The 14,602-nt window shown below is 39.3% G+C and overlaps 1 protein-coding gene across 1 annotated transcript; it reads right to left on the reverse strand.

Moving 5' to 3' along the window:
* Window positions 1-3,820: 3,820 nt before the first annotated feature.
* On the reverse strand, window positions 3,821-7,601 carry LOC122061086. Its single transcript, XM_042624268.1, has 4 exons — window positions 7,100-7,601; window positions 4,907-5,065; window positions 4,652-4,760; window positions 3,821-4,498 (listed from the first exon to the last, which is right to left on the reverse strand). Exons 1-4 carry the CDS (start codon window positions 7,418-7,420, stop codon window positions 4,311-4,313), a joined length of 777 nt encoding a protein of 258 aa, XP_042480202.1. The 5' UTR covers window positions 7,421-7,601; the 3' UTR covers window positions 3,821-4,310.
* Window positions 7,602-14,602: the final 7,001 nt, after the last annotated feature.

A 14,602-nucleotide genomic window follows, 5' to 3' on the forward strand; every position in this document is an offset into this window, starting at 1 on the left:
CGTCCCTCCAAGCACAATCTCGAACAAACTTTCAGCTATTTTCACAGTTTCTTAGCTTTTTAAAATTCACACAACTTCACTCCATAGGCGATATCTTATTACGAATATTGAATGAGGGCAAGAGATTGTTGACTAATTGTGTGGCCGTTGCACTATTGTGGGGGCCAATATGAATGTATGCATGCATGCACGTGCAGCGGCATCAACATGAATTTGATTTTTTATTTCACAGGAAATGAGGCAATAATTTTGCATACCATAGTGTCTAGGCGCACAAGGACCATATAATCATGCAACTTTCTTTTTTTCCCATTGAATAATCTTTTTAACTTTTAATTTCTAGCAAATAATGCATATTCCTTATGAAATTTTGAATAATCTTGTTCCTTATTATAATAGTAATTATTTGCACTTAGTTATAATGGATTGCTAACTACATCTGACATAGGGTATATTGGGTTACTAGGTATTGGTACAATTTTTTTTTTTTCATCAATCGTTTTTTGTTTTTTGGGATCAACCTGAAGCACTCAGTAGAGGGATGTATCTATAGACTCACATCCTCTCCAATGTGCTAGTATGTCCAGTGCACATTGGACGGTTGGCAACTCCCTAGCACATGCCCCCAACTGTTAAATGTGTGTTTGGGTGCATAGAGAGTAGGGGTGAAACAGGGTCGGGTTTCTTAAAACCCTCACCCAACCCTGCCGGGTTCATGCTCAGGTCCAACCCTATCGGACTTAGGGTTGGGCCGGGTTGGTTCGAGTTGACCCTAGCTGGTCCTAGTGGAATCACATTTCGATAAGCAAGATTCAATTCCGATTTCAATTCCTAACATGTATTGAAACCTAGTTTTTTAATTAAAACTAAAATGAATTCATCCATTAATCTATATTGAACGTGATATTTTATCATTCTTTCATGGAGATTCCATGTGCCCTTATTTTCCATGTGACATTTTTTTTAATCCCCCCATCAAAAGTCAACATATTAAGACATAATCCAATCATTCACTATTGTTGAATTTTCATCTTGATCTACAATAACGCTTTATTTCCAACATATAAGGACCAAGAAACTTTTGGTTGTACAAATGGGTTTTTCCTTTGGCTTTGTGCTTTTTCTTTTGATTATATTGTTCTCTATCATATTCTTGTTACACAAGAAACTCAATGACAACAAGAAGAAACTCCCTTGGCTAGGAGAGACACCTGTATTCTACAAAACACAATAATAATCAAGGTTAGACTCAGAGCGGGTTAGGGTTGGGCTGGGTTTTCTATGCCTCAACCCAGGCCCGACCCAATCTCACACAGGGTTGGGTCAGGTTGGGCCGGGTAGTAACAGGGTTCAGGCTTAAGGCCCTTTAGGGTGGGTTCGGATCGTCAGAGCTAAACTTACACCCCTAATAGAGAGGATCTGTTCCTATGGCTATATGTCAAGTCAAATGGGAGGAAATACTTCAGAGCTCTTCTTTGTAAGGGAATCAAATAGAATGTTTCTGGATTATTGGGACGGTATTTTACCAATTTCGATCTTGATGGTCAATCTCAGAACTATCTTGTATACTAATTAATTAGACTCAAAATGAGGATCCGATCCATTAATAATGGGATTGTCTGATTCCAATTTCTTAATAGTTCTGGGCATTCAAAGTCTTAAACACTCAAATTAAGTGTTTGTTTATAATTATGACATAACCCATTCTGGGCACCTTGGAAACTTAAGGGTTCCCTATCCCTTTCTTCATTCATCACATATGGCAGTGCTTCAAAAAACAACACATGATCATCTTTGGAATGAAACAATCAATTCATGCTCCTCATGTATATATATTTAAGTACTATTTATTTGATGAATCTCAAATTCATATTGTGAAACTCACTTGGTTGTTTTAATCCTTTCAAATGATACAGGTTTCCCAATAAAGCCCTGATTACTGCCTCAGGCAGTCCAGATGGTCTGAATAAATGCCTGAAGGCCTGTAGCATCAATGAAGTGGAAGAAGCAAAGGCTGTCTGAGATTGGTTTAGTATATGCCAGTGTCTTTGCACAGTCATCAACCTTTGTCATAAAGCAGGGTGCAACAATAGACAGATCAATAGGGTCGGGCTTCCAAATACTGGCTACATCATTGCAAAGCTTCAGCAGCCTATCCGTTATCCTTTTGTTCCTATCTTTGACTGTGCTATCATTCCAGTTTCCAGAGCTTTTACCAGGAAACCATCTGGAATAACAATGCTCCAAAGAATTGGAACAGAAATGATTCTATCCATGATCTCCATGGTGGTAGCAACACTAGTTGAGTAGGAAAGGCTTGAGATTGCCATGGACTCTGGGCTTGTAGTGGGGGTGCAAGTTGGTCCGCCCTGATCCCGAACAAGTACCGACCCCAAAATTTTGGCCCTGAGGGCCGGTCCGACCCTGAAATTTTTTACTCTGAATTAGGGTCAGGGCAGGTAAGGGTTGATGTCTTTGGCCCACCCAGCCCGCTCTGAACCTAGCCCTGATTTTTTGACCTTGACTTTTGGCCCTAATTTTGGCATGACTCGGCCCTGATTTTTGCCCCTAATGTTGACTTTGGATTTTTTGTTTTCTTAAGATATTCTCCTCTTTGTTTAATATGACAAGGGTTTTAAAATCTTCAGATCGTTTGCCTTATTAAGATATAATTGAAATTTTTTAGATTATTTGCTTTCTTAGGATGATCTCTTCTTTGTTTACCATAATAGTTGGAGTTATTTGTATTGTTTAAATGTTTGCTTTAGGATGTTCTCTTCCTGATAAGTAATTTGTGACTTTGTGTGTGTGTGTTTTTATTTTATTATGAATGTTTTTTACTTTTTAGTTTTTTCATGTTTTGCAGGGTCAAGATTAGGGTATACCCAGCCCTTAATGGCAAACCAGGGTCAATTAGATCAGGGTCATCTCGGCCCGACCTTGAAAAATTAGGGCCAATCAAGGCAGGTAAGGGTTGGGTTGAACCTTGAAGGGTTGGGCCTAGGTTGAAGTTTTGCAGCCCTGAGTCAGGGTCAAGGTGGGTTTGGACCCAGTTAAGGGGGCTTAGGGTTGGGTTAGGGAAGAAGCTCGGCCCAACCCAACCCTGTTGCACCCCTAGCTTGTAGATATACCAGAAGCAACGGTTCCAATGAGAGTGCAGTGGCTAGCTCCTGAATTTCTTCTGTTTGATTTTTCTGTTGTCTTCACCATTGTTGGTTTGCAAGAGTTTTTCAGGTGCTAGATGGGTTGCAAAGAGAAGGTCTCTCCCCCTATCTTAGCAACTTAGGGGAAGCTTCCTTAGCAGCTTTCTTATCTCTGTTATTGAGAAGGTGACTAGTGGGAATGGCCGAGGTAACTGGTTTTCAAACAATCACAATCGAGTACATCTTAATTAATTCTATTGGCTTCTTGCTGGGTTTAGTGCTGTAGAATTGATTGTCTACTTGTACTTTGCCAAAGGTTATGTCTATAAGTGGGAAAGAGCAATGTAAGGGGCATTTTTCCTTGTGTATTTGAGATCTTTACATTCATGTCCAAGTTTGAACGTGTGTTACTAACCCACCTCTTCCTTCTGTAATCCTTTGTATTGCTTGTACAATGACATCCAATTTTGGATGCGATTTGGATTTCCAGATGAGTTTCCAAATGGGACTATAAGAGGTAGAAGATGATACAGTGGGGCAAGAAATAATTGCCTTACCAGCAGCACTCGTGGTGAGTTTCCCAGACTTGGTTATGTGACGAAATAAAAAAATCCTCATGGGAGGTCATCGAGAGAGAAATGGATAGAATTACACTCACCGTGTGGGAATCGTAGAGGTTATTTAGGAGCTAATTTGCATTAGTATTGAAATGATAGTTCAGAACAATACATAACCATATAAAAAAAACAATGGGAGCCTTGGAACAGTAGCCAGAGAAATGTCACAATTTAAGCATAGCTTCTCGTCTTCGAATCACCGTAGACCTATACATTCAAGATGCATCACCTCTCTACTTTATCTCCTACATGAAGGAATAGACATGAGTTCATAACCATCTCATAGTCTATTACCTAGGGGCTGCAATTCCACAGAACAGAGCAGAAATAGCAAACTAGAACAAGCATAGTATGAGTTCACTTCATTGTACCAACTCCTTTTTTCTATTTCAAGTAGTAAGAACAGAACAACATAAATTTCACAAATTCTTTCTGAAAAAATGAGTGATTATTGTAAGGAACACAAATCTCCCATATCATTCCCCTTCATGGGTTCTTAACTTTTAAGAAAAGAAGCAGTCAATGGCAGAAGGAAGCCTCCATTAACTTGCTAGGAGGTATCCACAGGACTGTAGTGCATGCCAGAATCGCCGCATAATTCAAACTCTTTGGGATTCAATACTGGCTGGCTTTCACTGGTGGAGCTTAGTCTTCTTGAATGCAGATATGCACAATATTCTACACCAGACACTGCTACATTCTCCAGTAACGCAGAGATTGCAACCACAAGTGCTTCAGCTGCATACACACATGAAAAACTCAAGATGATCACAACCCAAACATTTTAATAGAGGATAGTATTCATTTGAATAGATCAATTCATAGTGATCTTTTGTGGAGAAATTGACATGAAAGCTGAGAATCAATGGTCACCAAGAAGACGAGGCATACCATGTGTGACAAGCAATAAATTTTCGTGAGGATATTTTTCTGCAAGGGCCTTAATAATCCCTTGATATCGGTCCCTAACATCCGTTTTTGACTCCCCCCACTTTGGCATCTGCATTTTCTCATGGATAGCTACTATGTCAGCAAGACATAAATAGATACAAAAAACACATCTAACAACTTGGATAACACATCTGACATTTTGATCTAGGCTTTTGTTCATAAGAAAATCACAGCAAGGAAGGTTCGAGTATGTACCCCTTGGTAAACATGTTCAACAGAGCTATCCACTGTCCCAGCTGGTAACATCTCTTCAAGCTTCGACATTTCATAAACAAATTTTCCATCTTTTGGAAGCAATTCAGTTTTGATAGCTTCGGTACTTAGGAACTCGCACAATCCATACTCAATAGAGACCTGAAAGGAAGTAGAAAGATCGATCCATATAACAGAACACAGTCAATGATCATTTTTTGGCAATGCAAAATATGCAAGTTCAGCAAAGCCGGTCATGCAAAATGCAAGAAATGAAATGTTATGTTTGAAAATATCATTTACTTAGATCAATCAAAAAAGGTCATCTGCAGAAACAAAATATTGAGCCACTCTTTCCAGAAAGCGTGAAAGACTCAAAATCTTTAGCACATTGAATTTTTCCTGAATTCCATCTCCTGCATGTCGGTTTCCTACTTGGATTGCCTTACATTTGAGACTCTTCTCATTTATCAAAATATTATTGACTACACAGGTTCTCTTCAGTACGTTATTTTCAACATATTCCTAGATTTTATTGAAAACAGGCTGACAATAACCCTGCTTTGAGCTTTGTCCTTCGGCCTAGAATTCACCTCATGGGTTTCCTCCTGGTCAGCTGGTTTATTTCTATTTTAGTTCCGTTTTAAAGGAATTATATTTATACAATTCTCCTAAGTGGGGGTCAGTAGAATTCGAGAGTAGCAATATAAGTCAACTTACACCAAGGTTCCAAGACAGTTCCTCAAGCTAAATATGAAGCATAAACCTATGTAGTGAATATAAACTCACATAGGGGAAGGGCCAAGTTCTATCCTTAAAATGAGATTTGCATCCTGATCTAAATTGTCTTTGTTACCGATTATCCACACTGAGAAAACGGTTATGTTAGGGACTTGGGTAAAACTCATCCTTAAAAGCTAACTGTTGTGAAGGAGAGTGTGCCCAAGTACCTATAAGTCTCCACATCAAGCGACTCACTACCCATGTGAGATTATTACTTCCGCCTTTCGCGTGGAACCCAAACAGTTTGGAAGAACCCAGATGGTCCAAAAAAACTACTTTGTGAGAAAATCAGAAATAAACAGGGGATATTCCTCAATCAAAATCTCAGATTTGGTGGGGGGGGGGGATGGGGGGTAAACCAGGAAAAATGCCTGCTTCTTCTACATGTTTAATCTTATGCATACATGCCTCTTGGACAGATAGGTGTAGGATTTATTTCCTTATATGTCCCAATTGACTATTGATTAGGTTCCATTGTGGAAACCCAATATTTGATTTGATTGCCAATTAGCTTGGATTCTATTAAGGATACCCATCATATTAGTTTGGTTGTAAATAAGAAAGACTTGCTCTCTAATTGATTGGCCTACCTTAATGGTAGATGAGCATTGTGTTATTAAAGGAGACTAGGTCCCCTCCTTGTATGGTTACATATTAATCTCTTCCATTAGAGAAGTGCATAGCCATATGCAGACACACACACACACACACACACACACAAGCTATTACTGTTCTCATAGTTGACATCTAAAAAAACATTTAGGGCCCATTTGATAACGTTTCAAGAAACGCGTTTCTATCATTTCTGGACACAGAAACGGAAGAAACGGAACAAAAAACGTTTGATAAAACTGTTTCGTTTCACTTGTTTTCAGAAATGGAAATTAAAATTTCTACCTATTTATGGTTCAAGAAACGACCCAGGCGAAACAAGTAGACTTGAGATTTCTACCTATTTTCGTTTCACTTGTTTCGCCGTTACTGGAAACGGCTCGTGGCCATTCTTTCGCTGGTTACTATCGACTTCCAGAAACATGAATTATCAAACACCTTCAATTCCGTTTCTGTTTCTAGAAACTGAAATTTATGTTTCCGTTCTCAAACGGGCCCTTAATCTATCATCAATCTATCATCATTGTTTTCTGATGTTGAAGCAGATAACCCATCAATGGAACAAACAAATTAAGGCTCACTGTTTTTGTTTCAAGATACATACAATAACACATCACTCCATGGAACCAAAGGCCCTATAAAGTCGGACAAATCATAAACACATAATCCAAAAAACAAAACCAAAGCTAACCACAAAAACCAAAACCAAATTACGATGACAGTCCCATTAGGTGCTGATCTAAACAATCAAAATAGAGAAACAAAGAAAATCCATTCACGTATATAATCTAACAGACAAACCTTGAGTTTTGAGGGGTCAATTTCTAAATTATCGCCGGTAACCTGAGAACCATCATCATTAATAGCACAGAGAGCAGCGACGACCTCATTAGTAGTCTCAATGCAACGGGTGAAAGGAGAAGTAAAGACTCTGTGAATAGGGAAATCAAGGTTAGCTCTCAATTTTCTTCCGGTGGAGAATGCTCGCATCTTACCCCCTTCAGTCAGGTATGGATCCCAAGGACGTGCAGCCGACGATGTCCACGAAGGATCTGCGTGGTCAATCCGATCGCCGTGCCTCAACACCACCACATTTTGCAGAAATTGACCTTCTAATGCCATTTCTTGAACGATTGGAGAGAAGAAGACAGGGAAGAGGTGATGGGAAGAATGGAGGATGGAAGGTACATTTATATATGGGAATAGAAGAAGCAGAGTCAAAATTGGTTTTCCCTACTGCTTAAGCTGGAAGCGAAGCAGTGGTATATCCAGCATCTTCGGGAGATGCCATTTCGTGCGAGATGTAAACGATGTGTTTTACCCCAAAAATAAATAAATAAAAGATTTGGAGGTAGATGTGCTGATGTGGGCCCACTTGGCAAAAAGATGTATCTTTTTCCGAATTTCAGAAGTATTTTTCTCCTACTTCAAGATTTTGGAAAAGCGGCCCTCGCCTCTTTAACATTGCATAATATTAAAACACCCTCCATTCGGTACAATGTTCCCCTGGCTCCATATGCTATTGGAGTCGACTCTAATACCATTTGTAACGCTCCGATCCCATTAACCTTGCACAATATTGTTTTCTTTAGCCCATGAGCTTTAAAGGTTTAAAACGCGTTACGCCATGTTAAGGATGTTAGAGGTTATTTACTAGCCCAGTAATCTTTTCTTAGGCGATGAGGGACTAAAGTTTGCACACCCTCACCTAGGGGTGTCAATTCGTGGCCCGACCCGACTAAAATGACATGTACCAACTGTTTATAGACCGGCCCGGCCCGAACCATTTATTAAACGTGTCGGGCGAGAGCCCGGCCCGTTTACAAACTGTCGGTCTCAGTCTTGCTACTTGGACTATCGGGCGTCCAACCGAGACTGGCCTATTGTGCACCAGCTTGGCCTAACCCTTTAATGATTGTAGAATACCTATTTTACCCCCTCCCCCCAAATTAAAGAGTAAAAACTAAAAGGTAAAAACATGTTCACATTTTAAATAATGGTTATATTTGGTATTATTTATTGATTTATTGTCATTTTTTTGGGCTTGCATGAGTGGGCTAGAATATAAAAGCACATTTTAAAGATGGTTCGTTTAAAAATCGGTTAAAGCTCGTTTAACATTAAACATGTCCGTAGCCCGGTTAAGGCCCAACTTAAGCCAGATTAAGGGAGCCCGATTATAGCCCGAGGCCGACCAATCGAATATAAAGCATACCATGTCCTCAATAACTAAGCCCGATTAGTTAAATGGGCGGATGCGGTGCGGCCTTTGAAAGTCTTCAAACCCAATTAAGTCTGACCGAAATTAAATCGGCCCTACCGATTGACACCCCTACCCTCACCGATCTCCCAAACCCCCTAGTACTTGCCGTATTCTTGGTAGATATACCTCACCGATTTCCTTGGTGGGTCTAAAACTTGCCGTATTCTTGTGTCGTCACATAGTCCAACCTAATCTAGCCTTAATGGACCGTGATTGGTCCAAGCCTAGCCTAGCCATACCAACCCAGCCCAGTACTATTGATTACTTTTTTTTTTTTGTGAGTATTATTGGTTATACTTGATTGTTTGATCTTGATACATTGCAAAGACCAAAAACCGATGTTTTCGTTTGTATGTAGATTGTGGAAAACGAAAAAAAAAAAAAATGCAAATCTTTTTCTATAAGTACCCATTTATAATTTTTAACATATTTATATTAATTTGTACTTAGTATATAGGTTTGGGTTAGGTTGGGTTGGGTTGGGTTTAGACATCAACCTAGCCCCAACCAATCTCAGCCTCGAGCATGAAATTCTCAATCCTAACCCACCTTATGGGTTGAAATCTCAGCCCAAGCCCTGTTCGGGCTCAAGGGGGCTTTTCTAACACCCCTGGTCTACATGGCTCCTCTTTTAAAGGGGAAGTGAGGTGCTCTTATTTTGGCCACATTTCACAATTTAGGGAACTTTTATTAAAAAAAAAAAAAAAAAGTAATTAAATCTGTGATTTACATCCCTTCCCCTATATTATTCTCTTATTACAAATCACCCCTTATGTTTTTAGAAATTACATTTCCTCCTTGTCAGATGACGCTATTAGTGTGGTGTTAGTTTTGATGTGTAAAAGACGATTTCAACGTTATGAAATATTCTACCAATATAATCACCTATTTTACCCTTATTGATTCTTAAAACCCTTTTCCCCAAAATCTAATCCTATCTCTAGCGATTTTGAAGGAGGTACTCACTATCTCCGATGAAGGCAACGCGATTCCTTATGGCTATTGCTTTTGTTGTAAGTTCCATTAGATATTCTCCCTCCACCAAAGCATATCACTCAGTGTTCTCCCCTAAAACATCTCTACAATTTTTCAGTCTTGAACGACTCAATTAAGGTTATTATTCTCCTTGAAATTTTTGCTGCAATGAGTTGTAGCGTCTAATATCCAAAAAAAAAAACAAAAGAAAAAAAACAAAAAAAACAAAAGAAAAAAAAAAAAAAAAAAAAACAAAACAAAACAGAAAAAAAAATCTCTTCAACTGACCCCTAAATCAAGAGTTGAGAAATCTGATAATTTTAGCCATTAGATTGGCCTCAGATTTTTAGGACTGCTTCCACCCACTACACTGAATGATAATATCGGCTCTTACTCTCATCTCTTATTGATATTCTTGAAGGATGTATGTTATCAAATCCACTTGTAAGGTTCGATTATTTGTGAATTAGTAACCAAATTATACCTGCAAGGTATCTAATTTTACTTGGTAGCCAAACCATTAAGCTGATCATATTTGTCTCTAAAAATAGGAATTGGTCCCTTGTGATGGATCCATGCCTTAGTTATATTTAAAGAATAATGTTAACTTATGTTTATGACGTTGTTTGTGAATGCTTCCAAATGTCCTAATGCAACCGTATATCGGAATTTGTCTAATGATAAGATCTCTTTGGTCAAGTTTAATTGATTTCCTCCATAACACCATTATCACTATCAACATCACCAACCACTAAAATCAAATGAATTAGCCTATGCATCATAGATGATGCCCCATATGCTAATGCTAACATTTATCCTAATGCAGGATTAATTTTTTTTTATTTTCACCCAAATTGTTCTTGTTACAAAAATTTGGAATTTATATTTTTTAATGTTTAATTTGAAGATAAAAAAGCAAATGGTTATCCATTAAGCGGGGAAATAATATTTAAGATTAAGAAGTAGAAGAATTATGCTCCTTTTCTTGCAAGATCGGACTAACAAGATCAGCTACCCAGTCAATATCAAATGTTAATGACAATATTGAAGGTTCATCAAAGTATGTCAACATACGAAGTAAATGTCAAAAACCAAAAAGGGTATTAGTACATATATCAGAGTCAAGTAGCCATCCAAACAAATTATATTACTGCTGCCCATATGCACCCAATGGTTGTGGATTTTTCTCATGGTGTGAACCTACAGATTCTCCAAGCCTACTGCCTATTATCAAACGTAATCCTAAGACAAGCAATTCCTAGACAAATGTTGGTGAAATAATTCAAGACGATCAACAGATGAAGGAAGATATGCGTGCTTTAAAGAAAAGTGTGGAGAAGTCTTATGGAACAATTAAGATTATAATTTGTGTTCTTGAGGTTGTTTATTTGCTGTCATTAGTTGAAAAATGAAATAAAAAAACTTCCAATAGGGTAGATAAATTAAAAAGTTGTAAGGTTTTGAGCTCATTAGGAACAAGGAACAAGTTCTAGTATTAATTAAATATAATGTTTTATGTTGTTAACCCCGTTGTGTCTTCTTTCTGATTTTTTTTATTAGCATACAAACATATTATGAGTTCTACTAATTCATTTCGGATGAAAAATGATTTGAGTCTCATTTTTTAATAGACATCATTTCTCTTCAAACAAGACCTTGTTGCATATATCTGTACTTACATTATCAAAATACTGTCATAAAAATCATTCCAAAAAATGGTCTAAACCTCATAAGAAAAATTTGACAACATTTCTGTTACTATGGGAGCTTATTGATGGACTTGTATATACAATAACTTTTAATGAACCTATAAACAATAACATAATATCATAGTTATCATTCCAAATTTTAAAGAAACTGTTCATATTCAAAATCTCACACATTGTATTTAAACAATACACAACTTTAAATCAAATAAAATATACTTCATTGTTTCAAATCCCCCAATTCGTTAACACTACAACACCTTGGTTGCCAAACTAAATTTAGTCCCAATCTCTTCGTCTGCATGTCCAACTTTGTCATCTCACTATAACCTAATCATTCATTTTTATTAGCTTCTGCAATTGCTATTGCTTTTGCTGCTTTACTCCTTGCGTACTTGGGTGTCAATTGTTATATGGTTCTCTCTTGTGCAGTCTTTTGTGTGTTCATAACAGATGTCTTTGACCTACTCATTCTTTAAAAGTTGCATATATTAGTCCCTTGATGATCATCCCTGTGCTTTCTCTATATAAGTAAGAATATTTCAGTCACATCTGTCTTAGTAGTAGAACTAATATCAACAAAAAAATATTAGTCATACCTTCACACCAACTGTCCTACTAGTAGAAGCCTTCTTCCCTTTCACATCATCTCCTTCAAAAGTCCTCTTGTTGTGGCTTACTTTTTCTCATATGTCATATTTTACGCTTGATGATCTTTTCCTGAACACACTACTAGATGCCATAGGGTAAGCACAGGTGCTCGTCACCTCCCTCTAAAGCCTTATAGATGCAGAAGGCTAAAAAGGCTGCTATGAAGCCCACCTGGTTCCGGTGACCTCCTATGGGGAGCAAGTTGAACTGGACCAGTCGGGAAAATACTCGAACCTCCGGGAAAAAGGATGTCTCGGACTCCGGACGGGCACTGCTGCCACAGATGGTCTCGTAGATGTAGTCCGGTGTCTCCAAACTCATGAATGGGCCCAGGGGCTTACTCCTGGGAGGACTGTAGTAACGGTGCCCGGTTGTAGAGATGCCCAAAATGCTGGCCAAGGTGTCCACGGTCAGCTAGATGTCCACCCCCTTCACCATGCTGACTATAGCATACTCCCCGTACCGATAGAAAACCTCCAGGTTACAGTAGAATCTACGAACCAGCTACTCGTAGCACGGACGGTCTACCTGGAGGATGGACTGCCAGCCCAGTGCTGTGAACCTCTCCCGGAGCTGAACCTTGTGGAAGTCGTCGACTACCACAGTCTTCTCCATCATTACCGACCTCTTCAGCAAGGCTAGCCAGTTGGCTGCTGCCTCTGAACTGTGGAAGAGCTCCTCATCGTAGTCGGAAGGATCAAACCGGGCGGGTCCGGGTCTTCCTGTGCGGGGGGCTGGAGAACTAGTCTCCGCACTCTTCCGCCTGGAAGCGGTGGTCTTACGCCGAGTGCCAGAGGGTGTGGGCTCCTTGCCTTTGCGAAATGACATCCTGGCAAGAAAAGAGGAAAGCAGGGTAAGCAAGGAAAAAGAGAATAACAAGGCGAATAAAAAGAGGGGTGAGCAATAAGAGGAAGCCCCAAAACTCAATTTTCACAAAACAAAAGAGTGACAAGACAGAGAGTAGGGCAAAACAGCAAGGCAACAAGAGGCATATAAGGCATGACAATTAAGGAAGGAGAAAACCCCAATTCTCAAGGTGCAAGTCCAAGCTAAGAAAAAGTGCAAAAGACTCACAACAGAGAAAGCATGAATCTTACATGTTCATGTATAAAATGCTGTCAATCTACAAATTAGAATATGCAAAAACATCTACTACTATGCTATTGAGGTCCACAAATACCAAAGGATGTAAAGAAAATCAAAGAAAACCTAACCCAAAAGATGGATTTTCATGGGAAGAAATGGGATTTCACACATAAGGGACTTCTTATGATCTCTACAGCATGTTAAGTACAAATCAAACGTAATGCATCGCAATTGAGTCATTAATTGGGGAAAAAGAGCAAGAAATGAAGAAATCCCCAAATTTGAGAAAAACTAGGGCACGGTTGGGGTTTTTCTCAAAATGGAGAAGTAAATCCTAGAAACTAGAAATAAATCACATAGAGAACATCCAAATCACATGAAATCACTATTCTATGGAAAGAATCATGGAAAGGAACTGAGAATTAAGACAACTCATGAGTTTCTACCCCAAAATGCAAGTTCTGAGAAGAAAAGAGGAAGAAACTTACTTGGAAGTGGAGGAGTTGAATCTTCTCAAAAAGTGTCGGGTTGTTGAGTGGGATCGCGAGTGGAAGCGTCAAGGATACCTCCAAGATCGCCCAAGGAAGAGAGAGAGAGAGAGAGAGAGAGAGAGAGAGAGAGAGGAAATGAAGGAAATAAGGGAAAACAGAGCTTAAAAGGCCCTATTCGAGTTTTTCACTCGGTCAGGACCGGCGGGCCAACCTGCCCGTCGGTGTCACTTGCTGGCTGAGTAAAAAACTTGAAAAAATGAAATTTTTATTGTTATTATGGTTATTATTAATATACTTATTATGATTATTGTTATTATTCTTATAATGATATGTTATGGTCAAGTGGACCATTGTCATACTTATTGGAGCACTAACCCTGTATTTTTGGAATCAAGTTGCGGTTAGCTACAAGCTATCATACACTACAATACCCTGCGTGTTGGCATACAATTAGGTGCCGATATAAATTCTATGGTGTTTAACCAATGTGATGTATGATATGTTCCAAGTGCAGGGATACGATGGTACGTACTAGATCCGGTAGCCATGCCCAAGGTACCCCACGTGGTCCTCGTCCGATCGGTCGACCACCGAATCCCAGGAGGTCCTGCTCTATGGGGCAAACCTCACCTCCACCACCTCCAGAGACCTTTGTTCAGGGTGGGGCACATGGGGACCCACCTATGACTACACTTCCGGACCCTCCACCGGTTATTACTCCGAGGGATGTTGGTACCATAATTCAGCAGTCACAACAGGCTTTCCAGCAACAAATGCTTCAGCAACAGCAAGCATTTATGACTGCTATTCAGTGAAAATTGGACCTTTCTCAATCAGGTCAACCTCCCCGAATACTTACTCCACAGGACCCGCCTGTAGGGTCTGGTACGGGGCCACAAGTGGGAGGTACACCTCCAATTCCACCATTCAGTATTCCTCATTATGGGGTGCCCCCTCCATACTCTTACTATCCGGCTTATGCTCCTAACTTCCCGCCGACAAATAACACGTCAAAGGTAGTGGAGTCATTCAAGAGGAACTTGCCACCTGTATTCTCTAAGGTGGGGAGTGATCCTCTGGAGCCGGACCAGTGGATCTAAGAGCTAGAGAAAATATTTGAGGTGATTGAGTG

Source organism: Macadamia integrifolia, chromosome 14 (genome assembly GCF_013358625.1).
Source record: "Macadamia integrifolia cultivar HAES 741 chromosome 14, SCU_Mint_v3, whole genome shotgun sequence".
In the NCBI taxonomy this organism is placed as follows: Eukaryota; Viridiplantae; Streptophyta; class Magnoliopsida; order Proteales; family Proteaceae; genus Macadamia; species Macadamia integrifolia.

Excerpts from the sequence above, each read along its gene's own strand:
- LOC122061086 (XM_042624268.1), bottom strand. The coding sequence starts at position 7,420 with ATGGCATTAGAAGGTCAATTTCTGCAAAATGTGGTGGTGTTGAGGCAC. Across the intron at positions 5,066-7,099 it reads TTGACCCCTCAAAACTCAAG|GTCTCTATTGAGTATGGATT; the intron begins GTTTGTCTGTTA and ends ACTTCCTTTCAG. Across the intron at positions 4,761-4,906 it reads TTGAACATGTTTACCAAGGG|ATGCCAAAGTGGGGGGAGTC; the intron begins GTACATACTCGA and ends GAGAAAATGCAG.